At 55.5% G+C, this 27,345-nt stretch overlaps 11 protein-coding genes and 1 non-coding gene across 12 annotated transcripts; 4 read left to right on the forward strand and 8 right to left on the reverse strand.

Annotated features, from left to right (window-relative positions):
• Nucleotides 1–90: 90 nt before the first annotated feature.
• Nucleotides 91–1,180, reverse strand: BXZ73DRAFT_102191 (uncharacterized protein; the record flags this gene model as incomplete). Its single annotated transcript, XM_048015142.1, has 5 exons — nucleotides 91–178; nucleotides 635–735; nucleotides 819–843; nucleotides 902–1,038; nucleotides 1,136–1,180. 5 exons carry the CDS (start codon nucleotides 1,178–1,180, stop codon nucleotides 91–93), a joined length of 396 nt encoding a protein of 131 aa, XP_047877024.1.
• Nucleotides 1,181–1,722: 542 nt separating this feature from the next.
• On the forward strand, nucleotides 1,723–2,917 carry BXZ73DRAFT_102192 (uncharacterized protein; the record flags this gene model as incomplete). Its single annotated transcript, XM_048015143.1, has 4 exons — nucleotides 1,723–1,985; nucleotides 2,043–2,607; nucleotides 2,669–2,755; nucleotides 2,804–2,917. 4 exons carry the CDS (start codon nucleotides 1,723–1,725, stop codon nucleotides 2,915–2,917), a joined length of 1,029 nt encoding a protein of 342 aa, XP_047877025.1.
• Nucleotides 2,918–3,498: 581 nt separating this feature from the next.
• Nucleotides 3,499–5,423, forward strand: BXZ73DRAFT_48276 (uncharacterized protein; the record flags this gene model as incomplete). The annotated part of the gene is made up of 7 exons (XM_048020021.1): nucleotides 3,499–3,577; nucleotides 3,636–3,757; nucleotides 3,815–3,984; nucleotides 4,038–4,315; nucleotides 4,380–4,632; nucleotides 4,685–4,853; nucleotides 4,914–5,423. 7 exons carry the CDS (start codon nucleotides 3,499–3,501, stop codon nucleotides 5,421–5,423), a joined length of 1,581 nt encoding a protein of 526 aa, XP_047877026.1.
• Nucleotides 5,424–6,307: 884 nt separating this feature from the next.
• BXZ73DRAFT_48310 (uncharacterized protein) lies at nucleotides 6,308–8,405 on the reverse strand (the record flags this gene model as incomplete). Its single annotated transcript, XM_048020027.1, has 6 exons — nucleotides 6,308–6,360; nucleotides 6,418–7,026; nucleotides 7,080–7,148; nucleotides 7,202–7,427; nucleotides 7,818–8,153; nucleotides 8,211–8,405. The coding sequence occupies 6 exons, from the start codon at nucleotides 8,403–8,405 to the stop codon at nucleotides 6,308–6,310; spliced, it is 1,488 nt and encodes a 495-aa protein (XP_047877027.1).
• A 1,549-nt stretch (nucleotides 8,406–9,954) lies between these two features.
• On the reverse strand, nucleotides 9,955–11,281 carry BXZ73DRAFT_48285 (uncharacterized protein; the record flags this gene model as incomplete). Its single annotated transcript, XM_048020023.1, has 3 exons — nucleotides 9,955–10,674; nucleotides 10,726–11,039; nucleotides 11,098–11,281. The coding sequence occupies 3 exons, from the start codon at nucleotides 11,279–11,281 to the stop codon at nucleotides 9,955–9,957; spliced, it is 1,218 nt and encodes a 405-aa protein (XP_047877028.1).
• Nucleotides 11,282–11,779: 498 nt separating this feature from the next.
• On the forward strand, nucleotides 11,780–14,300 carry BXZ73DRAFT_48185 (alpha/beta-hydrolase; the record flags this gene model as incomplete). Its single annotated transcript, XM_048020006.1, has 11 exons — nucleotides 11,780–11,849; nucleotides 11,910–12,114; nucleotides 12,168–12,204; nucleotides 12,255–12,351; nucleotides 12,408–12,443; nucleotides 12,492–12,523; nucleotides 12,573–12,665; nucleotides 12,718–12,831; nucleotides 12,885–12,955; nucleotides 13,005–13,351; nucleotides 13,408–14,300. Coding segments are annotated over 11 exons (1,995 nt in total), but the record flags the coding sequence as incomplete, so codon positions are not given.
• A 796-nt stretch (nucleotides 14,301–15,096) lies between these two features.
• BXZ73DRAFT_102196 (uncharacterized protein) lies at nucleotides 15,097–15,758 on the reverse strand (the record flags this gene model as incomplete). Its single annotated transcript, XM_048015144.1, has 3 exons — nucleotides 15,097–15,596; nucleotides 15,646–15,676; nucleotides 15,729–15,758. 3 exons carry the CDS (start codon nucleotides 15,756–15,758, stop codon nucleotides 15,097–15,099), a joined length of 561 nt encoding a protein of 186 aa, XP_047877030.1.
• Nucleotides 15,759–17,216: 1,458 nt separating this feature from the next.
• BXZ73DRAFT_102197 (uncharacterized protein) lies at nucleotides 17,217–17,720 on the reverse strand (the record flags this gene model as incomplete). Its single annotated transcript, XM_048015145.1, has 1 exon — nucleotides 17,217–17,720. The coding sequence occupies one exon, from the start codon at nucleotides 17,718–17,720 to the stop codon at nucleotides 17,217–17,219; it is 504 nt and encodes a 167-aa protein (XP_047877031.1).
• A 220-nt stretch (nucleotides 17,721–17,940) lies between these two features.
• Nucleotides 17,941–19,359, reverse strand: BXZ73DRAFT_48212 (MoaB/Mog domain-containing protein; the record flags this gene model as incomplete). Its single annotated transcript, XM_048020012.1, has 7 exons — nucleotides 17,941–18,166; nucleotides 18,224–18,363; nucleotides 18,427–18,626; nucleotides 18,684–18,760; nucleotides 18,819–18,857; nucleotides 18,939–19,019; nucleotides 19,220–19,359. The coding sequence occupies 7 exons, from the start codon at nucleotides 19,357–19,359 to the stop codon at nucleotides 17,941–17,943; spliced, it is 903 nt and encodes a 300-aa protein (XP_047877032.1).
• A 531-nt stretch (nucleotides 19,360–19,890) lies between these two features.
• BXZ73DRAFT_t127 lies at nucleotides 19,891–19,961 on the reverse strand. The gene has a single exon. It is a non-coding gene; the product is annotated as a tRNA-Gly (tRNA).
• Nucleotides 19,962–21,508: 1,547 nt separating this feature from the next.
• On the reverse strand, nucleotides 21,509–21,991 carry BXZ73DRAFT_48269 (uncharacterized protein; the record flags this gene model as incomplete). Its single annotated transcript, XM_048020020.1, has 4 exons — nucleotides 21,509–21,544; nucleotides 21,599–21,658; nucleotides 21,731–21,862; nucleotides 21,920–21,991. The coding sequence occupies 4 exons, from the start codon at nucleotides 21,989–21,991 to the stop codon at nucleotides 21,509–21,511; spliced, it is 300 nt and encodes a 99-aa protein (XP_047877033.1).
• Nucleotides 21,992–26,379: 4,388 nt separating this feature from the next.
• BXZ73DRAFT_90492 (uncharacterized protein) lies at nucleotides 26,380–27,345 on the forward strand (the record flags this gene model as incomplete). The annotated part of the gene is made up of 6 exons (XM_048025657.1): nucleotides 26,380–26,427; nucleotides 26,484–26,593; nucleotides 26,682–26,849; nucleotides 26,988–27,122; nucleotides 27,178–27,214; nucleotides 27,274–27,345. The coding sequence occupies 6 exons, from the start codon at nucleotides 26,380–26,382 to the stop codon at nucleotides 27,343–27,345; spliced, it is 570 nt and encodes a 189-aa protein (XP_047877034.1).

Below are 27,345 nucleotides of genomic sequence, written 5' to 3' on the forward strand. Positions count from 1 at the left end.
TCCGTGTGTGAGTGGCGACGAATTGAAGTCGTGGACATACGGACAGCGTGGAGACTGCAGGAACCAAGGTCGGTGATCAAACACGCATGCTCAGACCCATGAGGTAGTCGCGGTGAGCGAGCGCACTGGGGCTTCACCCGGGAAAAGAACGAGCTCCATGGCCGACGAGTGCACCCAGCTACGTCAAACTTCGGAGACGATGTTGGTCAGCAACAGGGAGGTTGCCATCTGGGAATACCAGATATCAGCATTTGTTCGGCAGCCCAAGAAACGGGGGCGGGAGAAGGAGAGGGAGGAGGCATTGGAGAACAAGTGGACACCCAAGCGACACTTGATGAAGCGTCCGGGCGTGCCCTTCCGACTTCGGGACGCGTGATGGGTCGTGATGGTACGAGGGGGTCTGAGACGCACCGGCTCATCACGTTGTACAGTGCGAGCATGGACTCCCTGCCCTCCTGCGTCGGGGAGTCTGATACGCCACACAATCTCTGCTTCTCCTCCGTCTCGACTCACCTCCGTAGTAGTTGGAGTCTGCACGTCCCCACGCCCGCCCCATGACGCCCTTCTCGTCGATAAGTGCACACGCACTTTTGCTGTTCAGGGGCGAGAAGCGGATGACGTTGGCCGCACTGACACTGGGACGACCTGCTTGAGGTAGAGCATGCGCGAGGTCTCCTTCGTGGCCTTGACGGACGCCATAGCCGAGTCGCCGACGAGGGCCTCCGGGAGGCACGCCTTGCGGATCGTGGTGCGCCAGTTCGCCGAGCCTTTCGCGAAGATCGCGCAGAGTACGGGTGTTGTGCCCTGTTCGCCTTCACGTTGTTGTTCGCGAACGCGATCGCGCTGTGCATGTTCCCCCGTCAACGCCCCGCACGCGTAGGAAACGACCGATCGCACTCACATGTCCTTGTCGTTGGTCACGTACACCCCGGGGTCGTCCTCGGCGTCCGCGCCGCTGCTGCTCGCAGCCTGGTTAGAGTCGAAGTCGAAGAAGTCGAAGAAGCTGGAGGGCTTGGTCGGCTTCGCGAGCTGGCCCTGCTAGGCCCAGAATGCCGTGGTGTCGCTGTTCGTGCCGTGCCAGCCGATGGTCTCCTGGCTGTCGGCGCGCTTGAAGAGGTTCTTGAGTTCAGAGCACGGCTCCTCCCGCTTGCCGCTGCCCTTGAACTTGTTGGCCGTGCATGTCTTATGGCTGACGGTGGAGCGTGCGAGGAGTGAAGACAGTATACAACGAGAAGGAATAGTGGCAAAGTGAGGGAGAGGACGAGGGTGAGCAAGGCAGAAGAGGATGACGGAGGTTCGACGTTGAACGTTAACGTCTAACTCCGAGCCTTCGCCTGAGAGCGGGAATGGCTTACCTAATCTCGCGCCCTTCATATTCGTGTGTGCGCGACACGTCTTTCTCAACACGTCCCGCGACTTCCACCTGCCCGCTTCCTGGAGTCTTTGGCCAGCTTCGGTGTACGTACAGACCCGCACAATCCCAAGGCGGTCCAGCACTGCGGGGATTGGGCGACTGGGTAGGGCGGGAGGGAGTCCAGAGCGTGTTTCCCCCTTCCCTTTCCCCTCCTCACTTCCCCATCTGCTGCTCTTTGTCTCTCCTTGGCACCCACGACCACCACAATACTAAAACGACGCATTATCTTCGGTGAGCTCTCAGTTTCGTTTCTGCATGCGTCCCCCATCTCGACCGTGTCCTCAGCCGCGTCCTCAACCTCGACCTCGATGGCGTCCCCAATCCCGACGGCGTCCTCGCGTCCTCGTCCTCGACCTCGCGTCCTCGACCTCGACCTCGCGACCTCGACCTCGACCTCGACGGCGTCCTCGCGTCCTCGACCTCGACCTCGTCCTCGCGTCCTCGATGCCGTGCAGGTGACCGGCATACAGCGACGAGGTCGTGATGACGAGGCTGCGCGGTTCGAGGACACGCATATGTTGCCGGCGGGCCTCCAGCGGGTGACGAAGAAGCTCGACAGTACCGCCGCCTAGTACGCGCTTGCCTCCTTCATGCTCCGCCGCTCAGCACTCACCATTTCTTCTCCCAGCATGACGGCGAGCATCGACCACGCGCTCGACGAAATCGCGCGCGCTGCTGCCTTCCCGCCGCCGTCGGGCTGGTCCCAGGTGCTTTCCCTCGCTGCAGCGAGCCCCAAGGCTGCCGCGCGCGCGTTCTTCCGGCCACATGCGGACGGCCTCGCGAGTGTCCGGTCCGAGATCGAGCGCGTCCGAAGAGGGATTCCGCAGCTCTACTACGCGCTGCATCTCGTCTGCGACCTTGGCGAGCAGGACCAGGAGGAACTCAGCGGACGGGCTTTTTGGGGCCTGCGCGAGTGGGATGCCGTCGCGCGGCTGAAAAAGCTGGACGCGTACTGCGAGCTCGGGCAGAACCGGTCGAGGGCCGCGGAGTGGATGCTGGCGGGGCTTGAGGAGGAGGCGGAGGACCGGCTTGGGGTCGACCTCGACCTTGCGTCGTCGTCCTCGACGGCCCCCTCGCGTCTTCGACGGCATCCTCGACCTCGACGGCATCCCCAATCCCGACCGCGTCCTCTCGTCTTTGACCGCTTCCTCGGCCTCGACCTCGCGTTCTCGACCGCGTTCAACCTCGACTGCGTCCTCCCGTTCTCCCTGGCCGCGTCCCGGACTTCGCCGACGTCCTCAACCTGAACCTCAGCCTCGGCCTCTCCACCTCAACTGCGTCCACACCCTCGCCCTTGACCCCACCGGCGTTGACCTCGACCTCGACCTCGACCTTAACCACGTCTTCGCATCCCCGACCACATCCTCGCATCCCCCGACCTCATCCTAGTCCCCGACTGCGAGTCCTTGCATCCTCGTCCTCGACCCGGGCCCCACCAGTGACCTTGACCTCGACCTCGACCTCGCCGTCGTGCTCACTGGCGTCCTCATGAACTCGATCTAGACCTCGCCCGCGACTTCCGAGGACAACACGTGTGACGGAGACATGTTCTCCACGCACACGACAACAGCGACATTTGTCACCTTCACACACGTATGTGTTTGTGCATTCGTTCTGTAATGGTACTGATATCGCACACCACTGCTTTACAGGACACATTCATCCGTGTCTGCCTTACGTTCATGCTCCGACAGGTCATATGTATTTGTTCAATGCGTCCAGATCAGTTCCTCATGCTGACCTCTGCTTTCTTAGATCATGCAGCTGGCATCACGCCCCAGGAGAACTCAGAGAATGAATTGTTAGTCACGCCCTTCATGGGCGCCTATTTCCCGAGGCTCCACCTTGAATGTAATCTCTAGATCTTGTTTGTTGTATGTAGGCTGCTCAGGATCAACTTGTTTACACCATTTCTCTGCTTTTGAAACCACCACACTTGACCACATATTCACGTGTGACCCATGTACAGTTGATCTTGGGAGCTTCAGCCTCGTCCTTGATGAAGCTGAAGTGGGCGCTTGATTGAAAATACCTTCTCATTCGTCTCTACCATACCATCTACTCTCACTTTGCATATCCCTGCCATGGAAAACCGTACAAAAGGAGACAATGACGACACTATCACAGAGGTGTCAAGGAGAAGCAACCAGCACAAGCCCATGCGTAAGTCCATCACTATTTTCGCTCACCGTACGGCGTAGAAATTGACGACGTCGAAAAGCTCCTGATCATATTCTGAAGACCCTAATAACCAAGTACTACAATCTGGGTTTCAATGATAAGAAAATCCACGACTACTTGGTGAAGGAGATCGATGTGGAGAAATACGGTGTCCCTGGGTACGTTGCATACATGCGGTATATTTTGATCATTGCCTGATATCTCTGCGGCAGGCAGAAGACAATCGCCCGACGACGCAAGGAGTGGGAACTTCTCTCGGTCAGAAAGCAAGGCCATACCATGGAGAGCATTCACGAGAACGTGCAGGCACTGAAGCAACGCTTTCCCGGCATGGGCGCACAGAGTTTGAAGGACTCTTTACGTGTATGGGAAGGTCTCCAGGTCCCTCGGTGCGTGTATCTGTCATTGAATGTGGTTTGTTGTCTCCTTACAGATATTCTAGAACCCTCCTTCGAGACTATCTAAAGACGACGGAGCCTGAAGCTGTGGCTGCCAGGCGTTATCGAGGGAAGTTCAAACGGTACCGGTTCTGGTGCGTTGGTGTCAATGATTTCTGGAGTTTCGATCAACACGACAAGTGGGGACCTCGCTTCGGACTGTGGCTACATGTTTGCATCGAGCCCATGTCAGGGAAGATCCTATGGCTCAAGATCTGGTGGACAAATAGTAATCCTCGTCTCATTGCAAGTTATTACCTGGAAGCTGCGCGCGCCCTCAAAGGTACAGTTGCCTCTTGCTGGCATGCTAGTGAGCAAAGATATACGATTAAATGACATCTATATAGGCGTACCTCTCGTTACTCAGAGTGATCCCGGCTCGGAGAACTACGGCATCGCTCATGCTCATACATTCATTCGGCACCGACTCGACCCCTCGCTTGAAGGCACACTCCAGCACCGATGGATGCGAAACAAGATGAACATAAAGCCTGAGATAGCTTGGTCGCAGTTGCGTAGTAACTGGGCCCCCGGGTTCGAGGCCCTGCTCCAATCTGGCGTAGACCAGGGACTGTATGACCCCAGTGATTCTCTGCAAAGGTACGTAAACTAGTTCTCAGTGATACGATCATGTCTGCTTAAGGGCTATCAGTCTCGTATTTCGTTGGCTAGTGATCCCCTGGCTCCAGCGGGAGCTCGACTTGTACCGATTCAGGACCAATAGTACCCAGCGTCGAGCCAAAAAGACGAAGGTTCTTCCTCGTGGTATTCCTGATCTCATCTTTGAAAACCCGACGATGTTCTCCACTTGCGACTTCAAGGTAAGTGCCTGTGATAGATGTGTTTATGTGCGGAATTGTTGACAAATAAATGGATATCAGGTCGGTGTCCCAGCAGAGCTCTTCGATGAAGCCGAGCGAAACTGGGCTCCAAGAGACCATGTCGTATTCCAGCTAGTCCCTCCAGGGTTTCAGCTTCATGTGTCACGCATCTACTCAGCACTCGGAGAACCGGACGTATCATATCAGACCTTTTGGGTTGTCTACCGAGACATTCTAACGGGTTTTTACACACTCGCCGATCACACTGCTCATGAATACCAGATGTTACTTCAAGACATCTCGGAATCTACGCAGGCTGAAAAAGAGGCGGCAGAAGAGCGTTTACAGAAACCGGAGGGTTTGCACCCTGTGGCTCAAGGTGCGCCAGTGATCGGTCAGTTACCCCATGGCGTACGTCAGATACCCTTGGCCGAATTGCAGGGGGATATTAGTGGTGATACTGGTATAGAAGACGGTGGGGCCGTTGGGATGGAGCACGACGACGAGCATTATTTTGTATTTTCATCAGATGAAGAGGAGCTAGACGAAAATGATCCAGGGATGTTTTAAGACATGCAGTCAATCTCCTCATATCCGGGTGTGTCAGTTTGTTGTGGGATCAGCTCACTTATCCATGCCTCATCAACCATCCTCTCGAGCGCGTGCACTTACCCTCATCAGCGTTAGCGAGTCGCCAACCTGTCGGGGCCCACCCTCACTCCCGTGTGCTCGTGTCCGCAACCGTAACGCGATTGTGTGATCTACTCGGAGGGCATTCTAAGGACCCCTGCCTGGAGCAATGCGACATGTTGACGAGCCCATCTGCCCTCTCGCGCACTCCGCCGCAAGAGCACACTTCTATGAACCCGGCACGACCTAACGACAAACCAGCCGGCCGAATCCCTGTGGGCCAATTAACACACCAACGAACAATAAAACAACAGTTTCAGTGTATTAAACCAAATGTAGTAGAACCATGAAGGGGCGAGGTATAAAGACGACATAGGTATCAGAAGTGCTCACAACCATGCGGGAGCATGAGAGCACTATACTTCAAACCTGCGCGTCACAGAATCGCATGAGAATGACCATAGGAGAGATAGTAAGGACACCGAGATTTGCACTACTGCGGGGCACCTAGAGTAATGGTCTGCTGTAAGCATCTGCTATGAAGTAACGTGCCCAGATGACTCGAGAAGCTCACCGTTACCAAGGAACATGAGAGCCTGTGCAGCACTCTCTTCAGCCGTGTTAGGAACAGGTGGATTAACTGATGCGTCGCCCTCAAATGACGGAAGCTTCTTCCACCCCAGCTCGAAGTACTTGCAGAACTTGTGGCAGACGTGCTTGGATTGGAACTCATCAACAGCCTTCCTGAGGTTTCCCCGACCGAATGAGCGAACTGATCTGTGGTTATACTAAGCATCAATAATAACATCATTTAAAAGTTCATATTATGCGCACTCTGTAGTCATGATTTGTGGATCAGACAGCAGAGTACGACCACCTATACCGGGAGTAAATTCAGCTAAAGAAATTACATCAAAGGGAACATGAGACTTACCTTGAAAGTCAGAGACAAAAGTTCGGCCCTCAGTGGCAAGGTACTGCACATGCTGGCAAAAGGAGAGGAAGTATGCGATGTGTATAAGCTCTGGATCATTGTGAATCTTGGGAGAGTTGACTCGAGGCGTGGGGGAGTCGTTGTTGATGTACTTGACCCAAGGTTTCTCGTTGATGCGTTCCTCAAGGAGGAAAACACGGCGAGAGAGCTTGTTTTCTTGCTCGTTGGGAACTACTTCCATGGCCAGTGCGACATAGACGTAGCGAAGTGAAGGGATGTCCAGCCCAGAGTTGGCGGGTGGGGGACGAGACCTGATAAAGTCATACACCTCTCCCATGAGAGCGTTAGCCCACCGCGCGCAGAGAATCTCCATCGTCAGATCAGAGATCTGCTTGTCAGATGCCTCTGGTTGCAGAGACCGAGAGTCAACGAAGACCTGCTTGATGACCACGGCTGCTGAAGGTACATCCGGGAATGGAGGAGGACTGCAATTGCCGAAGTGCGCCATTTTTGAGGCACCGATCATAGGCCTCTGGCCCGAGGAGTATGTGAGATGGCATTGCTGCATCACCACTCCTGAGCTCCACATAGCATTATCTCCGTTGGCATCTAAAGTGTTACATGTCAGATCTAATAAAGATGATGTAGCGGTAAATACTCACTCTTCACTAGCTCAGCAAATGACACATATGGACACACTTGCACTTGAACATTGAAGACGACGGAATCCACTAATGAAGGAATAAGATGCCAAGACCGACAATGAAAAAGGAAAATGACCTACACATCGCAACTGTGGTAGGCTTAGAAGGAGGACCTTGAAGTCCAAGAGCACGCGTAATTTCGGCAGCTGAGGGGAAATACTGGGAAGCCGTTGCCAACGGGAGATTGGTATCCGCCAGGCCGCCGGTCGAAGCTTCAACAGTTTGAGCACAACGGCTTCGCTTGGATACATGGGAGACAGAACGAATGGGAGATACATCCGGGGACACATCCGGGGACACAACCGGCTATATGACCAAAATTGCAAATTAGATCACATATGTCATATTATATTCAAGGTGTCAACGCACCCTTTTGGCACCACGCGGTTGAGAACTTGGCTCCAAGTTGAGCGCGCTGTCCGCTTTAGTCTTCTTACGGACAACTTCTGCTTGAGACTTGATCAGAGATAGAGGATAGCAGAGTTAGGAAATAAGTAACTGTCAAACAATAACTGGACACTCACCTTCTTATTGTGGTCGAAATGAATAGACATTGATCTAGTCGCATCGGAGATGTTCACCAAAGCGTCAGATGAAATCCTACTAGAGGCTCCATCCAACTGGGGCCCATATAGCTCTTCTGCCTGAGTGCGTATTATAAGAGAGTGAACTCACATGCAGGTATGCAGGACTCACCGATTCCTGGGTCTCCAAATGAGCAATATGCCTTGAAGCAGCTCGAAACACCTCTAAAGGGACTTCGAGCAAAATATCAACGGCAGGGGCGCTCTTCAGCTTGAGCTTGCCAGAAGAAGTTTGGCTGTGTGTGTACTTGAGCAACACATTGATGTCAGGGACAAGAGGTGTGATCTCCCCCCATGTTTTGAACCTGATCTTGAACTCGTCAATGCCGGGATAGGGATAGTTACGCGACCACTTCTTCCACGGGGCGAAGAGAGTGACAAAAGAGAGTTTCTTCAGAGGTCGTGCACCAATGTCCACCGGCACATGGTCAAGAGCCTCGAGAACGTTCTATGCAGAAGTGCATGTCAGGTCATGTAGCTCTGACTGATATTTTGCTCGACGTACCCCAACCTGCGTGTGCTTCGACTTCCCAACCTCCAACGTAACCATAACCATCTTGATTGTAACTGCTCCGAAGCCTGACAAGTGACTCCCTGGAGCGTAGGCACGGCTGGCCATATGGACTTTGAGGCTCTCATACATCTTGTGAGCATTTGAGTAGCCGATCTGGTCAGAGACGCCCTGCTGTCGTTGGGACATCATAGCAGTAACAATGTTATCAAGACCGCGGTAAGGAGAATTGAGGTCGGAGGGATCTGCAGTGCAATGAGAATGAGTATGACCGAATGGCAAAGATGACTCTCACAGCTGCCAGAGACACGAGGCACAGTAATGATTGAGGGCGCGCGGCGAGGCACCGCCGCAGGAGGTGGCATAACGGGTGCTGGTGGCACAAAGCGTGTCGAACGCGTTGGAATAGGGACAACAGCGCGCGATGTCGGAGCTATACAACTCATAATATAAGGCCAAGACAGGGAATTCAATGCGATATAACATACCACCTCGTTGAGATGCTGCGACAATCTTGCCAATTTCTGCAGGGGTTTCTGCACGGTGCGGTGGGAGCTGTGTTGATTCTAGCCGCAATGTGATGAGAGTTACATCTGGACATTCAAACCTATGCACTTGAACTCACCAGACTGAGACAGACGAGTGCGAGTGCGAGACTTGGTGATGTACACCTGTATACAGGCGGGACAGAGCAGGTGTCCGCTCTTGTCAGGATGCCTTGAGTTGCAATATTTGAGTTGTGTGGAGGGTGTCTTGCACACATAGCATTCTTGGGACTGCTGAGAAGTGAAGTCAAAGCCCTCAGCAAGCAGCGCCGCTTCTTCCGGGTCCGGATCAGCCATGAGGGAGATAAGATAAGCAGGTATCAAAGGAGTGGCTGGAATGAGTGTAGAGCAAAATGTAGAGTGGAAGGAGACTTTGGCAGGTGCATGTGAAGCCCAGTCTTTATGTAAGGGCAGCGAACTCTCTAGAACGTCTCAGAACTAGTGGGCATTGGTTGATGGTAGATTCTATTTCAAGCAGCATATCAGTGCCGCCAGTCGTGATACACGTGACATGAAAGATGTCTTAAAACAGTGACCGGGGGCCTCACCCCGGCATGGGCTGCCGAGGCCTGAAGCGCTGATGAGGGTGGGCGCTCGAAGCTGTCCACTCCGGCTTGCCATAGAGACGCACCGGCCCTTAGACGAATGTTTCGGCCGGCGATGATCTGGTGGACAATCGCACCGACAAGAAGCGAGAGACCTGGTGCAGCAGATGATGGGTCACATGAGCAGTACTACGGCAGAGGTGCAGCAGTCACCGGATCAGAACTGACCTGCGAGGCACCGTGACTGTCTGATGCGTCGCGGCTTCGTCATTCTGGCAGAGTAGATTAGAAGGGCGGGTGGCTGGCTGCGCCGCTGCGACGCTAGCAGGGCGGGGGAATATTGAGAAGGTTGTGGGGGAAGGAGGTCAGGGGGACATCGCGAATGACCGCACCATTTTTGGACCCGGGCCGGCCATGTGTGGGGCTGCTGTGACTGGACGCGCAAAACTATCACGCGAATGTGATGCCACGCGTTGGGTCACGCGCGGATAAATCGCGGAAAAATAGTCTCGCCTCTACCAAAGGCTCGTTTCGAGCGCATTTAGCTAAATGAAACGGCCATAGCTCAGCGATAGAACAGGGCAAGCCAGGGCGAACTCACCATGCTACCATGCGGAAGTCATGTCTTGCAGGGAAGCGCGTCCGCCGTCATCCCAACAGAACTCCTTTGGAGTTCTCGTCGACTAAAACCAGCTTTGCTCCTTTGAGTACTCGGATCTTTTGGTCCCCATTTCGCCCACGATAGGACCAGGAGTGTAGCGCCGTTCGGATGCTCTGAGAGTATTGCCTATTGTGATACATCTTGAAGTGGTCGATGGCGAGGAACGCGACACGAGTGTTGGCCAGCAGAGTAGAGCGATTTTCAGGGGCTGGGGCTGATGCCGAGGACGCCGTCTGGACTTTGTGTGAACCGAAGCACGAGTATTCCACGGTGGAATTCGTAGAGGACGCAGCTGATGCGGTGTGAAATGAAAGGGAAATGGGCCCGAAGTTCCCGGCATCGCTGAGACTCCGTAAGAAACTCCAGAAAGCGACCAAAGCGGCACGTGTCCACAGGACTGTGTTGCTGTTATGAGGTTGCACTGGTACCGGAAGAACTTCGGAAGGATCCTGAGGAGTGAGAGAAAGTGACTTCGGCTCCTCCATTGTGTCATCCAGAATGTTGGCATTGGTAGCGTCGTCCCATGGTAGCTGGCCGCGAACAGGTACGATCCAGCCTACTCTGGAGTATGGGCTCGCGATGCTCTCTATGCAGCCCTCAAGTGTGTGAGGTGGAATAGGGCTGTACGGATAACAGGGCAATGGAACGTCAGAGAAGTACGAAAGGTACTCGTCCGCGAAGTGCTGCTGAGAATGTAGGAAGTGTGGCTATATGCGCAGTAAGAGTGTTGTTGTGCTCATAGATGAGATAAGGCGTACCATAGGTATGACATATCTCAATGAAGACTGGACGAAACGTGCACGTTTGGTAGACGGAGGGGCAACGGAGGGGCGTTCTGGACTGAGGGGTCGTTTGACAGAGTGATGGACGGAATCCACATCTGATTCAGTGTCGGAAACAGAGAACGCTCCGTGAAGAAATTGGTCTAGCTGTTCCAGACTCCAAGAATCGTCTTCCGAGGGATCAATGGTGGCAGAAGCATCCCACTTTCGCGTCTGGGTAAGTTGGGGCTCCTCCACAAGCAGGCCGTCGGGCGGAGGAAGGTTCCAGAGGTATATGTTAGTCCCTATGTCTTGCGTCGCGAGCATTTGATAAATAGACGCGACATTGATCCATAGATAAGTACTCACTAAAAACGGACAGGTCCAGTGGGCGAGGATTGTGCCATCGGACGTCTTCGGTAGTGTAGATCACTAGCTTCGATGCATTTTCCAGAAGCTCGTGAGGTATTTCGTCTCTTTTACACGCCAGATAGTGCACGGTGAGATCCATGTCAGTTGTACTCGAGCTCGGCGAGGTGAAGGGGTTCGACATGCATATGCCACACAGCACGCCGGGAGTTGCATCGTGGTCACGTGTATGTATTTTAGCCTCAATATATCATGACGCCATCCGGATTCCGCATCCAAACTTTGCTCGTTCTCTCGAACCTCCATCCGCGTTCCTCCTCTCGTGCTCCTCAACGCTCTGTGAAGATCTGCGTTCCCCTCACCTCCCTCGGAACAACCGTACGCTCCCGTGGCATCAAAACGACGAAGAACACAGGACACGTTCTTCTCCGATATCGCGGGAACCCGACGGCCCATCCACATGCGCGCCCCTTCACGGAATAGAAGGTCTTCTACACATGTGGTTGGTGTCACGTTGCTCCCTCATGCAAAAGGTGGTCGTTCTAGCCTTCGGCCTCGGGCTGGACTTAAGGCGGTATGGCGGTAGAGGGCCGATAGACAGTGGAGCCCTCTCCATGTTCTTCGCTCTTCCATTCTCATTGTCTGCTGGAGTCGCTCTCGCGGGCGTGGCGTATGCGCAAACCCCTCCAACACCTTTCCTAACGTTTGGCCGGGTCAGCCGGAGAGCCCGTACGGTCCGGAATGGCAAGATTGTACGTTTCCGTACTATCTGATACGGTCACGTATGTGCGTACCAATCACCGACGACGTAGATTTTGGAGTCCAATATCCGCTCCCTGGCCTGGATGGCATCAATATCCCTCGGAGCTTTGCCGGAAGCATCTCAGTAAATCGCGCCGGACATCCCAACGACACCTTGTTCTTTTGGGGCTTTGAGAAGCAGGGCGGAAACGGGACGTTGACGGCGGGGGCGGGTGAGCTCAGTACCGAACCATGGATACTATGGCTTCAGGGAGGGTGAGCTTTCATTTCTCGTGCGTTCGTTTCCCCGATGTCAACGAAATGCACAGGCCAGGGTCGTCCGGCATGTTGGGATTGTCAACCGAGGTGCGTGCATTGCATATATGACCTACGACCGACCTCACCGTATCAGTTAGAACGGACCGATACATGTCCTAGCAAATGGAACATGGGTTACAAACCCGTTTAGCTGGAATACCCTAGCGGATACCATCTGGATTGACCAACCTGTTGGTACGCTCGAGACTCGTTTACACGATCGTATCTCAGACTGACAGTCAGGGCCGCAGGCACGGGATTTTCGACGGCTGATAATGAAGGATACAGTGAGCATATACTCTCTTCTTTCAGAGCAATCTGTAACGGTTACCCAGTTGCGGATGAGGACCAGATGGGCGAAGATTTCGTGAGTCGCTGTGCCATTTCAGACGCAGCCTTTTAACCGTCCTCGTTAGATCCAATTCTTGTCCAATCTAGTGGCTGTTTTCCCAAGCCTTTCCACTCGCCCTCTGTATCTCACTGGCGAAAGTTATGCTGGAACCTACATCGTCAGTGATTTCCACTCGCCACCTGATGCTTCGTACTGATATGTTCTTGTAGCCTTACATCATGAAGCATCTGGTTCAGCAAGACTCGCCGCCGGTGAATCTTCATAAGGCGGCTATCGGCGATGGTTCCTTAGGGTCTTTCGCCACGATCAGACATCTTCCCGTCGTGAGTCTTGTACTTACTTCCGAAGATCGAGGTCACGCTCAATCGAGGTCCAGCTGAACATTATCGAAACGTATCCCGCTTTGATAGGCTACGATCATGATGTGTTCAACTACTTCAAGGAGCAGTGAGTATCTTACTCTTCGTGTGATTGTTCCCCGCTCATCGCCCGACAGGCATCACCTTTGTGGTTTCGACCTCAACCTGACGTATCCCCAGCTTTCCGGAACATTCCCGACACTCAGTCTCCCGTTGGGACAACGTGCACAGCTTGCGGGTGGAACCCAGAACACCAAACGATCCGCCGCTTCATGGCAGCACGAGATCGAGGTGGAGTACGTGGCACGCGCACAAGGAAGCCCACACATGAAGCGTTCCGACTACCGCGAGCATAGAGCGCAGAAGAGAGAGCATTGGAAGCGTGACCTCTCAGGGCGCGTCAACGGCACGCTCGACCCGTGGTACGCGTGTGACCTTTTCGATGAGATGCGCGACTACGCCGTCAACTTCACATACCCATGGTGTAAGTGCCGTTGCCCACTGGTTCGAGTGCATCTAGCCGAGACACGTCCATTACAGCGAACGGTGGCTTTGATGTCTATGACATACCTGATGCCACAAATCCAGAGCCCTCCCTTGATGCATCGCCCTTCTTGAACTCCCCTGCTGTCCGCGCTGCGCTCCATGCTCCCACATCCAAGAACTGGACGAGCAGCTTCAACTATCCATTCGGCTCCGTGTACAACAAGTCGATCGGGAACGAGCATGGTGACCCTTCCGTCGAGCCCGTCGCCTTCCTCTCCGACCTCTTCGCCAACGCCACCGCGCGCAACATCTCCCTCGTCTTCTACTCGGGCAACGACGACGCCCAAGTCCAGCACCACGGTACCGAGGTCGTCATCCAGAACATCACCTGGGCCGGCCCATCCACCGTCTCCGGCGAGCGCCCCCTGCCGACCCAAGGCTTCTCGCGACGCCCCGCGACGCCGTGGACGGGCGATGACGGCGCGCCCGCGGGGCTCGTGCACCAGGAGCGCGGGCTCACGTACGTCCTCTTCGCCGGGGCGGGCCACCTCGTCCCGCAGTGGCGACCCGCGCAGGCACTCGTCTTCCTGCGTGAGTTTGTGCTCGGCGCGAACGCGACCGGGACGCTCCTCGCGAATGGCACCGTCGTCGGCGGCGAGTCATCGGAGCTCGCGGACGCGGTCATGCCGGGCGGCCTCGAGGTCTTCTTCGGGAGCGGGACGACGGCGGGGACGTCGACGGTGCCGAGTGCGACGGCGGCGGCATGGGAGGTGTTCGTGCGCACGGCGACGGCGACGACGTTTGGGGGTACGGTGTCGGCGACGAGCGGGACGGGCGCGGCGAGCGCGTCCGATGGTGGGGCGGCTCCTACTGGGGGTGCGAATGCAGCGGTGGCGGCGATAGTTGGAGTGGCTGTTATAGTCGGTACGACGTTGTTTGTCTTTTAGCGGGATCAACCCCTTTCCGTCTCAGAGGACGACCTGAGGAGTTCGTCCACCTCCACTTTGTCGCTTTCGTCTTCGAAAATGGTAAACGTGTAAATTGCTTCGAAGCAATTGCACGGCTCGAGAGTCGAAATCAAGACATTCGACTCGGCGCCAAGTGGGCAAGATCACATGGTCAAGCGCCCGTTTCGAATCCAGGCGCCGCCCACTTTTACACTTGCTCCACAACACGACGATTCCCTCCTTTCAAGTCTACTGCTGATCCGCTGTTACGTTTCGGTCATCTTTTCGCTGTATTCTTGCCGTGCGCGAGGAGATGACCCAATTGCAAAGAAGCTCGCACGCTCATGTTCCTCTCGATCTGCAAAACATGAAGGTTCTGGCATCAATATTCGGGGTGAAGTGAGTGCTTCCTGCGATCTCTGCGCTACCCTGCAACTGGCTCTGGCTTCTACTCGGGGTACAAAAATATGAAGTTTCTGGATGTCTTCCTAACGTGGGACGGTACGTTTCCTCCTCTCTGATGCAATTGTCCTCCTATGTGGACCGCGGGTTCGGAAAAACGACCAGGTGCTCCTGCACATGTTGTTGATGAAAGCATGGGGGGAAACGCGTTTTCTGTGTTTACTGGAACTGGAATGTGCACTGCGAGTGGATCCGAAGCGGGGAGGCGGTGAGTCGGCCGCATAGACGACGCTGGTGCGGATCGTCGCCGCTGTCGATCGGGCCGGTTTTTCTTCTGCAGGACATGCAACTTTGAATCTCTATTCGTATTCCGTCGCTCCGGACATACCATTGGTCAATGGCGCCGAGCGGGACCATCATGTGGACGCGGGGCGTCGGAGTCGGAGACCGCTGTTGAGTCCAGTTCGTCTTCAAGCTGGACGTCCTCGGTGCGATGGAAGGACACCACCCCGCAACAACCCGCGCTTCCTACGACCGACCCGTCGTCGGTGAACGCGACCAGATGAGACATGTGAGTGTCCAGGCGGCGCATGCGGTCGTCTTGCGTGCCCCAGTACCACCAGTGTGCAGTGGGTTTCTGGTCGTGGGGTGGCCGTAACCACCAGTGCATGTGTCTCGGGTCGCGGAGTTGCGGACGCAGAGGGATGAACGTGGCGGTGGTGGAGAGCGCGGTGTCGCACGAAGGATGCATCTCCCAAGTGGCGCGACGGTACGTTTTCAGTGGTCGTCTGTGGACTCCCGTGGCAGTGTCCACGACACGGAGAGTGGGTTGAGTGAGCGAGTCCGGTACGTCTGAATCTTCGAGCAGGGCTCGGGCGCCGTCGGAGGAGAGGGCTATCACCGGTGAGCCTGCGAATATCTACGAGCAGTGATGTCCACTGACAGCATCGTTGGTGGTTCCGGAGATCAAGAGCCTGTTGGAGAATGTGAGACCAAGGACGCTGTAATCGTTGTCCTCCGGATTACTACGTAGTGCGACGCTGCGTAAGGCGTCATGGAGGAGGTGCGAGCTGTGGAGTTGGGCGAAATGAGGACGAAAGGTTTCGGTGTCCAAATCCCAAACGATGGTGAAGTCGTGATACTAAAGTTGGTCCCGCACGAGGCCAGTTTCATTGAGAATGTGAATGGGAATGTGGCGGCCCTTCGGGGACACCGATATGGCTCCTTGGAAAATGTGTGATAACGTTTTGGTGGGAAATGGGATTGCAGGTAGTTTGAGTCTGCGGATGAGCTTTGCAGTGTCGGGCTCGAAGATGTGGACGTCCCCTCTACCCGTCAGGACAATGACGTGTGTTTCGTCGGGAGACCATATAGCTTTGAGAATGCCCCCGTAACTCTCCGAGTTGCCGCTTGCCAATATCTCAGGATGGCCGTCATGATGGGGCGAGTTAGGTAGCTTGAATATGTCTAGCTGACCCGCGGGGGCGTGCATCAAACGGGAGCCCGATGGAGCGAAGGAGAGCGTTGGCCCGCATCCGACAGTGTATGAATAGTGGTCTTCAGATTTGAGGATTGGGTACCAATGCTCCATCATCGGATATCCAGAGTGAACGTCCCAGATGATCACCGATCCGAAGAAGCCGCTTCGCCTCAGGCTGGGAGCTTCGCTGGCCGCCCACTTGCCGTCAGAGGAAATGGTTAGCTGGCGAATGGGGCATGCGTGCCCATACGATCGATTGTGGTGGGAAGCTGCATGCGTGCCACATCGTCATCAGTACATCGATGATGAGACGGAAGAAGGGCGATGGAAAGTCACTAACGAGGGTATTCGAACAGAATTCGTAGTAGTCCCTGCTCATATAACGATTGAAAGACCTGTTCGAATACTAGTGCTCTCCATCTGTCCACGTGGTTTTTCATTACGTCTTCTACTACGCAGGTAATCCCATTCACCCTGAGAGCCTCGTGATGGCGCACGAGTTGGGTGAAAATGGAACTTATTTTCGCGGAACTTGATGATGGTACTTGCTTGGTGCTGAGCCAATGTAGGGCAGACGGTTTAAACAGCAATTTCATGGAGCGCAGGGATGGTGGAAGCTTTGGTCCAGCAAACACGATTTTCAGAAGAGGCATCGTCCTCTGTAAAATTGAGGCGTCGTCTAACTCCAGCCTCACGGTAAGATGTACGAGTACCGAAAAGTCTGTCAAGCTGATTTCTAGACGCAGCATTGGTTACTCCGTCCTGAATCGGAAGCGTTTCTTGAATAACACGGACCTCCAACCAGAGCAACTCGGGCATCCAGAGTGAGATGTACGAGTGTACCTGCGTTGCTTGTGAGCAATCCTCTTAGCTCAGGCGCCAGTAGGTAGCCCAACCCGGCGGGTGCAAGCTGCGAGAGGGGCATTAAACATCGAGCAGTACCTCGTGGTCCATCATGTAGAATCTCACCGTGATCCTTTTCAGCCGATTACGCATCCGGTTCAGTGTCGTGGTAAAGTCCGACCGCAGTATAGTCACGAGAGGGTATCGATGAGGTGAAGCTCTTCGAGACCGGGAAACCCGCAGGCCAGGCGTGCGACGTCCAAGGTGGAAATGAGCCGACCGCAGGCGTCGACAACGAGCCTCTTGGTCTCGGCGTAGCTTCTGAGGGAACCTAGGAGGTTTCTTCCTCGGTCCCCGCCGATAACGAGTTCTCCGGAGAACTCCCAGGTGTTGATATGGGCGAGATACGGCAGGAGGACAGCGGGAGCGGCGTGGGGATACTGCCCATAATTTCCTTCGAGTCGGACGGTGCTTACGAGCGAGCGCAGGACGGGTGTGCGCTCAAGCGCGGCGCGGATGGAGTCCAGCGAGTGGAGGCTTGAGATCGTTACGCGTTGCCAGATCAAGAAGCGGCACCTCGGGAGCCAAGCGTTGCAGACCCGTGCGCAGATTGGAAGGGCCCACAGGTGGCCCTGGGCTTGTAGTTGGTCCAGTACGTTCTCCGTTACGTCGATAGGCAGGGGCGGGGGTTCCATCGGGGGAGCTGAGTGCGATCGCGCAGGGACCCTGGTGGATGAGGGGCAAGTTGAGGCCCTGAGAAAAGTGCAGCCTGCGCCGATAAGCGCGGACTGGAGAGCGATTGTTATCAAACGCGAGTGTTTACTTCCAGAAGCCCCATCTTCAACGAGCAAGACTGATAGCGGTGGGAACAAGCGCATATAAGTACATAAGAAAACGTACCCACACCTTGCAACGCTATAGCGCCGCCTTCTCCTTCCGCGCCTCCTCCTCGCTCACCAGCCGCCCCTCGAGCTTCTCCACAACCTCCTTTGCAATCTTGCGCACCCCGTCCGGATCGCGGCCGATCAGCGAGACGTACACACCCTTCTGCAAGAGCGGGTACGAGCCGACGCGGACGCCCTCCGCCTTCGTCTGCGCCTGGAGCTCGGTGAGGTAAGGCGCGATCGACGACTCGGGCATCCTGTGCAATGCCGGCGTCAGCGAGCGCGAGCGCGGGACGAAGTGCAAGCGCACGCACGTAGTGAAGATCTGCTGCCGGAACGGCCGCTCGCTCGGCGGCGGGAGCGGCAGGAGCGCGGTGAGGCCGGCGAGCATGCGCTCGAACAGCTTCGGGATGCCCGGGAAGACGCACAGCTTGCCCTCGAGGCGCACCACCGGCTACAGGTGTGACCGTCCGCGTTAGCCAGACACGAGCGACGCCGCGCGAAGAAGGGGACGCACCACCCAGACGTCCGGGGCGATGTAGAGCACCTCGGCGCGCGCGGGGAAGAGCGCCATGCGCTCGCGCGCGATGCGCTGCTCCGCCGTCTGCTGCGAGAGGTCCGCGCGGGCCTTGATCATCTCCGTCATTCGCCGGAGCGTCTCCTGGTGGTGCTCGAGCGGCTGGTCGAACGCGGCGGCGAGCGAGGCGTAGGTGATGTCTGTCCGTGCGTGCACCAAGTTCAGCGGGTGCCGGGACGAGACGGGGAGAGGCGCACCGTCATGCGTGGGGCCGATGCCTCCGGAGGTGATCACGAAGTCGTACTTGCTCACGAGCCGGCGTGCGGCTTCGACGCTGCAGCAGAGACTTGTCGTGAGGGTGTGAATTCGGCTGAAAGTGTAAATAAACGCACATATCCTCTTCCTCGTCGGGAATGACCTCTATCCGCTTCCTGACGTCATTGGGCGGGGCGAGGGCGGGGGCTGGAAATCACGACCTGCATCGTGCGACACGGGTAGGAAGAGGCACTCACAGGTCGATCCCGTGCTCGAAGCAGAACCGCGCGAAGTGGTTCGAGTTCCGGTCCAGCGTCTTGCCGTTCAGGATCTCGTCGCTGGGGAGCACCAAGGAGGAAACGAATGGTCAGCATAGCTCGCGTGCAGGGGGAATCCCAACGACGTTCGCACATCCACTGAGCGTTCAAACGTTCACATCCGCGCGGATATCCATGCGTTGGAAGACACGGCCCGCAGTGTCCAGAGACGTGGTCCACCGCCCAAACGCTAGAGACTGACGCAGAGAACGAGAGCTCACCCGATCATGAGCGCCGCCGCCGTCTTGATGTACCTGCCCTCCCCAAGCGGGTTCGGCGGCACGGGGGAGACGGCAAAGTTCCACTGCGGCACCGGCAGCTGGTGGTCCTGCGACTGAGGGACGGGCGCGGAGGTCGCCATCGTGCGCCGCAAGAACTTGAAGGCGGGGGTGCGTGTCGGACTTGAGTGGCTGCGTCGACTCGGGAGCGTGCTCGAGCTCGTTATACCGTGCGGCGCGAGCGCACGGAAGGCCGGGCTCGGGATACTATGGCTTGGGCTCGGTGATGTGCCGGAGAGCGGCCGCGGAGCTGGCGCGAAAGAGCGGGTTGGGGGATGAGAGGGGCGTGCGAGACGTGCCAGCCGGACGGGAGGATAGTGGGATAAGAGCGACATGGGCGCGGAGCAAGTCAGCCCCGAGGCCTACTTCCGGGATTCCGCGCTCCGCGGTGCGGCGCGGGAGATCAGTCCCTAGACACAGGCCGGTGGCTTTCGTGTGGTCGTATACTTACCTTCATATACCTACGCGCTGCGCTCTGTACGAGTACGGGGTTCGACACCGTGAGGTTGAATTCGGGACTGGGAATTTAGAGGACTAACCTCTCAAGAATCGGAATGTGCAGGTTCTGAAATCCTATCCACACAACAAAACAAAAGAATCGTCCTGCGCTTTTATGCATTAAGGGGGAATCGAACCCCCGGCGGGTCGATGGCAACGACCCAGGTTACCACTACCCCATTAATGCGATGCCTGAGAAGCTTTGTTGGCTTATATATAGGTTTCCAGAAAAATCCGGCTTCTTGCATGTGTTGTAACGCTCATATCCAAAGGAAACACGGTGCGCGCACTGATGGTACAAGAGGTATCGCTTGAAAGTCTATCGCCTGATGACGGAAAAACAACGGTAAAAGCTAAGCTAAACAAGGGGAGGACGCGGGCTCCGGGAGAGGAACGGTGTGTCAGTACTGCGGCTGGGGCAGACCAAACAAAGGGGCGGGTAGGCAGATATGAAGGGTGGCGCGGAGTGCGGCTGAGCGGCAGCCGCGAGTTGGGGGTGGGGGGATAAAGCGTGATCCGAAGCGAGCCGGGTCCATTATCTGACGACGGAGTTGCACGCTGGGCAGGGGAGGGTGGGTGTGGGTGTCCTGATGTGTGCGTGGAGGCGGTGTGTATGGAACGAGGCTGGTTGAGGTTTGGAACATGGAAAAGCCGGGGACAGGGGCACGTGCGGAGTTGAAGAGAAATGCGCGAAAGCGCGAGTCGAAAGAGCATAGAGGGGCCGGTGCATAGATTTTACGCGGGTATACACAGGGACTCGCACGGCGTAGCGCATGAGCCTCGTAGGAGAGGGACCCGCCCCGAGTGCCGTGCCCGCCTCTGCGGGGACGAAAACCGAATACAAGGGATGTAGAGGAGGGGAGGGGGACGTGTCGGGTCCTAGGATAATTTTCGGTGTAAGATGCTCACCACGAAAGCGCCACCACCAGCGCGAGCACGACCGCCATCGAAACCGAGACAGTCGTACGGCTCGCAGCCGACGTGTTGTTGGGCGCGGACGTGTTGGCGGAGTTGGAGGAAGAATCCGTAGACGACGTAAGCGTTGTGGACACGCGGATCGACGTGGTAATGCTGAGCCGAGTGCCCACACTGGTCGGTGTGTTGCTGGAGGGCGGAACGGAAAGAACAGTCTTGCTCTCCGACGCCACGGACGACGGAGAAGTGAGCCCGGACGGTCCGACAACCGAACTGCTGCTCGATGTAGCCGCGGCGGAGCTTGAGCTTGAACTTGATGCGCTTGTAGAGCTCGATCCGGTGCTTGTAGATGTAGATGCAGTCGCCGACGCCGACGCCGACGAAGACCGCGTAATGCTGGCGGATGTGGAGGTAGACACCGACGACGTGGTGCTTGCCGATACTGAGGTGGACGACGAGAAAGGAATCACGGAGGTGTCACTCGCGATCGGGCTACTGAAGGAGCCCTTCATGCCGTTGATGCTGCAATGACGTGGGTCAGTACCTATGTTTTGCTGCATCCGTTTCCATGCGTGTAACCACCAGTGACTTCAGGTCTCGCACAGGAGCGGAGACTCAACGCCAACGTGAAGGCCACAACAACGGGGGAACAACAGAAAGGTGGTGACACGTAATGCTGAGCAAAAGACACTCACGTAAACATCGTCGAGAACTGGTGGTAGGTGACACCGTTGACAGGGTTCACGGAGGTGAAGTTGATGTAGCTGGCATATTGGTCAGATGGAACCGTCTCAATGCTCAGAGCACGGCCAACACATACTATCCCACAGAGTCCGGGCCAGAGTTCGGGTCAGGCTAACGGAGGTGTAAGACCGCGATATCCTTCCGTTCCTCCCAAAGAGTACACACCGTGAAATCAAGGGAGTGCTGCGACGATACATCCACCGGCTCAATCTGCTGGATGAGCCTCTGCGCAAGCGGAAAGCAAGACATCAAATTCAGTTCTGGTGTGTTTGCATAGTAGGGGAGAAGGCTGCGCACCATGTTCCCGTTGTAGAGCGCGACATAGCACGGCCCAATGACGGGGATCAGGGGCTGTACACCGTCGTCGACCCAGTTCACCGTGCAAGTCTTGCCTCCGGTGCACGTTGTGTCCGGAAGCGGAGATGTGAGCTGTAGGACCAATTCATCAGGACGGAGCGCGGACACAACGGAGGGATAAACACGTACGTAGAGGTCGGCCCGGGCCAAGAGCGCAAAGACGGCCTGGATGAGCAGAAAGGATAACACGTTGCAGAGCATCTTGAAGGACGAGGAGGAGATGGGGAGTTGGATATATGCTTGCGGGTGGGATCCAAAACCGAAAGAGAAGCAGGAACGGATGCTCGAAGGTCACCGGGAGTGAAAGAGCGCAAAGGGCGAGGAAGGAGCGTGGAGATTATAGAGACAGGCTTGCGGAGCCGGACGGGCGCGGAGAGGGTGAGGGGCGCCGCGCGGGAAAGTGGAGGCGAGAGTCAGGAGCGGGGACGAGAAATGGGCCGCAGCGATGGTCAACAACGCCCATCTGCCGGAACCAGATCCCGGAGTCGTCATGCAAACACGATCACGTGCACCCATCCCCAAGTTTTGTCAACGATCGCTCTTCGATCGCCTGGTCTCCGTCTCTGCCCTTGTGTTTCGCAGTCATGGCGCGCCTCCGTCGCTATCCTTTTGCGAGTGGCCCATTGGTACTTGGAGACCGCCATCTTCAAGCCCGGACTTCAAGTATGTTAGCAAGGCGCTCTCGTTCAGAGCTTTGGGTCGATGATGAGATGTACGCTGCAGGTGTGATATCCGTTCTTTACTTCTTTCAGCGTTTGCTGTATTTATTCTGTATCGCCTTTATCCAGTTCACTGTGAGCTGCGGGGTTCTGTTGCAGCTGTCAATCACAATACGCTCTGTAGGTGGATATCTATATCTGGACAGGTAAGATCTGTCCAACCCTCGACGACGTGGTAGTTGAATTCTCACCTCTCTTCGGCACATACAGGCCATCGCCTAGAACATGGACAAGCCTGCTCACTCGGCGTCTCACTGTTCTTTCCCCTGTAGGAAGCGTGTTGACGATCCAATAGCAAACGACTCCTATGCTGCACGTGAACTAATATAACCCAAAGCTCAGCCACGCTGCGTGCTAGATGAGCGTAGCAAGACACGTTGGCTTCTAGCACAAGGCGTCCGTTGCGACGTCTGCGAGCAGCGAGATGTCTTCCGTGACTCCAAAACCACCATACTTATACTTCGATGGCGTATATCGGCATCTTTTATGAATATCTGCATACCTCCGCAGTTTCAGGAATAGCGCGATCTCTCGGTAAGCCTGCTTCACTGACACTGCAATGCATCCCACACTTGGGCTGTTGCAGGATATCCCGGGAATAGACTTGCGCACCATAAGAATACGCGACTTTCCTTCACGACTAGCATCGATCCTACACTGAGATGTTGAAACCTCTCAAGTCACATTCAGCGCCCTCTCCTGCCTTCTGGCCTCGGTCACGGTTACCGCTCTCAAGTGCGGCCGACCTCCTCGCCAATGTCGCCACCATCGTTGAGGCGGTGAGAGACGGGGTCAGTACCACTGGAGGTTTACCAGTTCTTGGGGGCTCCTCTCCATTGTGTTGGGAATCGCAAGGGCCATTGAAGTACGTCCCGCTGCCCTTCTCCCAAGCGCAGTCAGACGCTGAAGTTTGCCCTCCCGCAGCAAACGAGCGGCATACAAGAAGAATCAGTTTTGCTCGTACAGCGTGCCGCCGATCTCGTAAAGCATGTTCAGAGCATCATTGGAAACGACCTTTTTCCTGTCAGCGAAGACATGAGCGTCAATATCTCCCGTCTCGAGATGTACGTTATCTTACACCGACGCGTGCCACGTCCTCCCGCTCACAGCTGCGATCTGGTGTAGAGCACTGCGCTGGGTCGAACATGTGATTGGGAAGGAGATAAGACGCGGCCGCTTGGATCGGTTTCTGCATCGCGCATCCATCAGCACGACATTGAAGAAGTGCATGGTCCATTTGGACGACGCGTGGCGCTCATTTGACGTGCGTGCCCATATCAAACTCATCAGGGTATTTCGCTGAATTCGCAACAGACCGCGACGATGCTATTGCTGGCACGTCAATTGGCAGTCATTGAACGTCAGCACGCTTCGTGTGTCAATAATTCCAAGGTTCGCCTATCGGTGACTGTGGAGGTCATATCGTGCTGATCCGTGCGTAGTTCGAGTATCTTCAGTGGTCCATCCTGGATATGTACGAACGGCGGGCACGTACACTGCCAAGGCAAGTTGTGTGAAGGAGACGAATTTAGTGGTAATTGCGCGGCAAAAATTCATTTCGCACCATACATCGATGGGCATATGAACAAGTTCTGATGCATTTTGTCGTTGTCACACACCTCCAAAACTGATGTATGCTAGCACGAGTACAGTAAACTGCGGATGTATTGTCCAGACCGGTAAGTTTCCCCTACCTCACGCGTCGAGCTGTTAGGCTGACCTCGAAATAGGCATGGCTCGATTTCTCAGATTTTAGGATGCCACATCGCTAGACAGACCTTTCTACGTCCGATTGAATCTGGTATGCTACCGATGGAGTAGATTGGATATCATCACTACGTGCCTTTTTGACACGTAGCCACGCGATCTCTGACAGAGGATTTAGCGACGACAGACCCGTAGTCTGGATTATGAAGTGGATACAACATGTGCGTGTAGCCTATTTCAACTGTACTTCATATGAGAGACTTACTGTGCGAAACAGTTCCTTGACTTCGAGGTATATTTTTCCTGTACTCGTTTCAGGTCTATTCTCATAGCACCCGTGCGTACAGAATGCGCTGGAGGTTTGCAAAAGGGCGGACAGAGATACCCATCTGCAATGCAAGTCTAATCACAATGATCCAGCCCAACAGCGATGTTCATATTTTTATAGCCCAGAAAGGCCGTCACCATGATCACGACGGTGCCTCGCATCTGCGGGCTCAACGGCCAGGGTAGACTCGTTATCGAAGCCTCAGATCTTTGTGGCTCAACTTGGCGTGTATACATCAATGTCTCAGCCGCATCTACAGCGACGTGAGTACCTAGGCTTCCTATCGATGGTTCTGTCAAGCCAACCCAGGACGTCCTTCAGACCCATGGGATTCCTTTTATCCAGCCTTGTACGTGACGGCGGCCCCTCGGACGCTTGTTTGCGTAGCTGATCTGCTTCGTTTATTTTCTAGCATCTTTCTGGACCAGTCCTCTTGCTCCCGGGGTCGCCGTCAAGGCGAGGAACGCACTGGCCCGCAATCCAAATATCTCGCTCGAGGACGCTTCTCTAGACGGACTTACAATGCAGTCACCTATGGGTATCTGTGGAAGTCACCACAAATCGACGCCAAGCTTGGGCGATTACGGCTATTTGGAAGATGGCGGCGACGGCTCGAACAGACGCTTCGTGCGTCTCGGTCACGTAGATGACATCGTCGATGCTCATGTTGCGGGGAACACATGCGGACGTTTTCATCCACGGGAGATGCATGCGCACAGATGTGCGAGGAATGCTCGTGGTCCAGCTCCGTCGAAAGGTGAGCCTGCGTTCGGCGTGCCCCAGCATTCGCCCGTCAATGTACTGAGCATCTAACGGTACATAGCTATCACTTCGACAGCCATGGCAGATTGGAGGCGCATCACGCGTGCAACGAGTGACCATGGCCCGCCGCGTGCCGAGCACGACCTTGTTGGATATATTTTGGAATCATGCGAAGCGTGTGTGCAAACCCACGACATTTCCATCACTCAACTTATCATCCGTAAGTGCCGCACATATTCTCTTCACTTGAGCCTAACACAGGGCCATTTATCGAGTCCACGACTTCCGTTATGACGCCACCGTCGATTGGACGAAATGGCGGTCCTTTGATTCATGACACCGTGAACGAGGAACCCGTTGACCGGGGTACGTTGTCGGTCATAATCCAGTGGCGGGTTTTATTCGAAATGCAGAGACACCTTTCGATCTGTGGTTCCATCAGCTTCCACCAGATCACTGTGGTGCACCTGTCGACCCTTGGGGGTATTGGTCGCTCGGATCGGATCCCAGTGGGAAGCCAAGGTCGCCATATACACGAATACTGAAAATCTGAGGGACGCTGTTGCTGTACAGTGAGTCGCGCGATATTCATGGTCCCTCTGCACGATGCTCAGTTCCGAAACTCAGACAGCGCGTGTATTACTACCAAATGTCTCCATTTGAAGCACGGATGGTGGACATGTTTCACATGCTTCGCCAAGATGTGGATATGGCGGATCCGGCCTGAACAGGCTATGGAGTTTGGCTCATATCCGACTTTGAGTAGCTCATATCTGAAGGCTTTGACTCATATCCGACTTTGTATATTACACTTACGCCTGTGCATAATGATTACGCGCTGGGTACTTCTGTCGGTGGGCTATCCGCAGACAGGATGCGCAGACATGAGCGCCGTGTGGTCTTGTTGGGGCAAAGGACAAGTTGGGGGACGCGGTAAACGTGGGGCAAGCACTCAGAGACGCGTGCGACGCGTGACGTGGGGCGCGTCAGTCGAGCGTCTGCGAACGTGTCCCCGACCGAGGACGCACGCCACGTGTGTTGCCCCAGCCACACTCGCTTTTCCTCCCTCCACCATGTTCTCTGAAGAGCTCAAGACCCTACGGCGACTCGGCTTCCGTCATGTGCGCTGCTCCAAGACTCCCCGCGCGCCGTGCACTGACGCTGCGCCGGTATCCAGGTCCTCCTCCAGATCCTCAACTTCGTCTCCGTCCTCGCCTCGGGCTTGATGATCTGGAAAGGGCTCGGGCTCGTCACGAACACAGAGAGCCCTATCGTCGTCGTTCTTAGGTGCGTTCCTTAGCTCTAACTGGTGCGCACGTGGGGGCGCCATCTGTTTTAGAGCAGCACTCTCATGCGTTCGTCCTTGCGGCCGCAGTGGCTCGATGGAGCCTGCATTCTACCGCGGTGACCTCCTCTTCCTCACCAACCCTTCAGACCAGCTGTATAAGACGGGCGACATCACTGTTTACAAGATTCCGGGCGCAGACATCCCGATTGTCCATCGCGTGCTGGAGACACATGATCTGGTTTCAGCACACAAAGGGTGCGCCAATCTCTTCTTGTCTTTCTGCGCATCCTCCTCCCCCCTTGCGACCCTTCGAAATTGCCTCTTCGTCCTTTTCCCCTGTGTTGGTCTTGTGGCATCTCGTTACTGTGACTGACTGTGGTGTGCGTGGTGTAGACTCGTGGCGGCAAGTCCCCTCGCGCAACGGCAGCTACTTCTCACAAAGGGCGACAACAACCACATCGACGACTTGGAACTTTACCAAGGTCTGGAGTGGCTAGAGAGGAAACACATCGTTGGGAAGGTTCGAGGGTGAGTTGTACGCGCTTCGGTCATCGGCCAGCTGCTCAACTCCCTCATCGTGCAGGTTCCTGCCGTATGTCGGTTATGTGACCATTGCCATGGTAAGTCCAGCGACCGACCATGCCATCCCTGTGTATGCTGACATTGGCGTCCTGTTTAGAATGACTTCCCACAGCTCAAATACGCGTTGCTGGGCGGGCTCGGTCTACTAGCGCTCGTCCAGAGGGAGTAG

Source organism: Epithele typhae (genome assembly GCF_022376455.1).
Source record: "Epithele typhae strain CBS 203.58 chromosome Unknown BXZ73scaffold_30, whole genome shotgun sequence".
Classification (NCBI taxonomy): Eukaryota; Fungi; Basidiomycota; class Agaricomycetes; order Polyporales; family Epitheliaceae; genus Epithele; species Epithele typhae.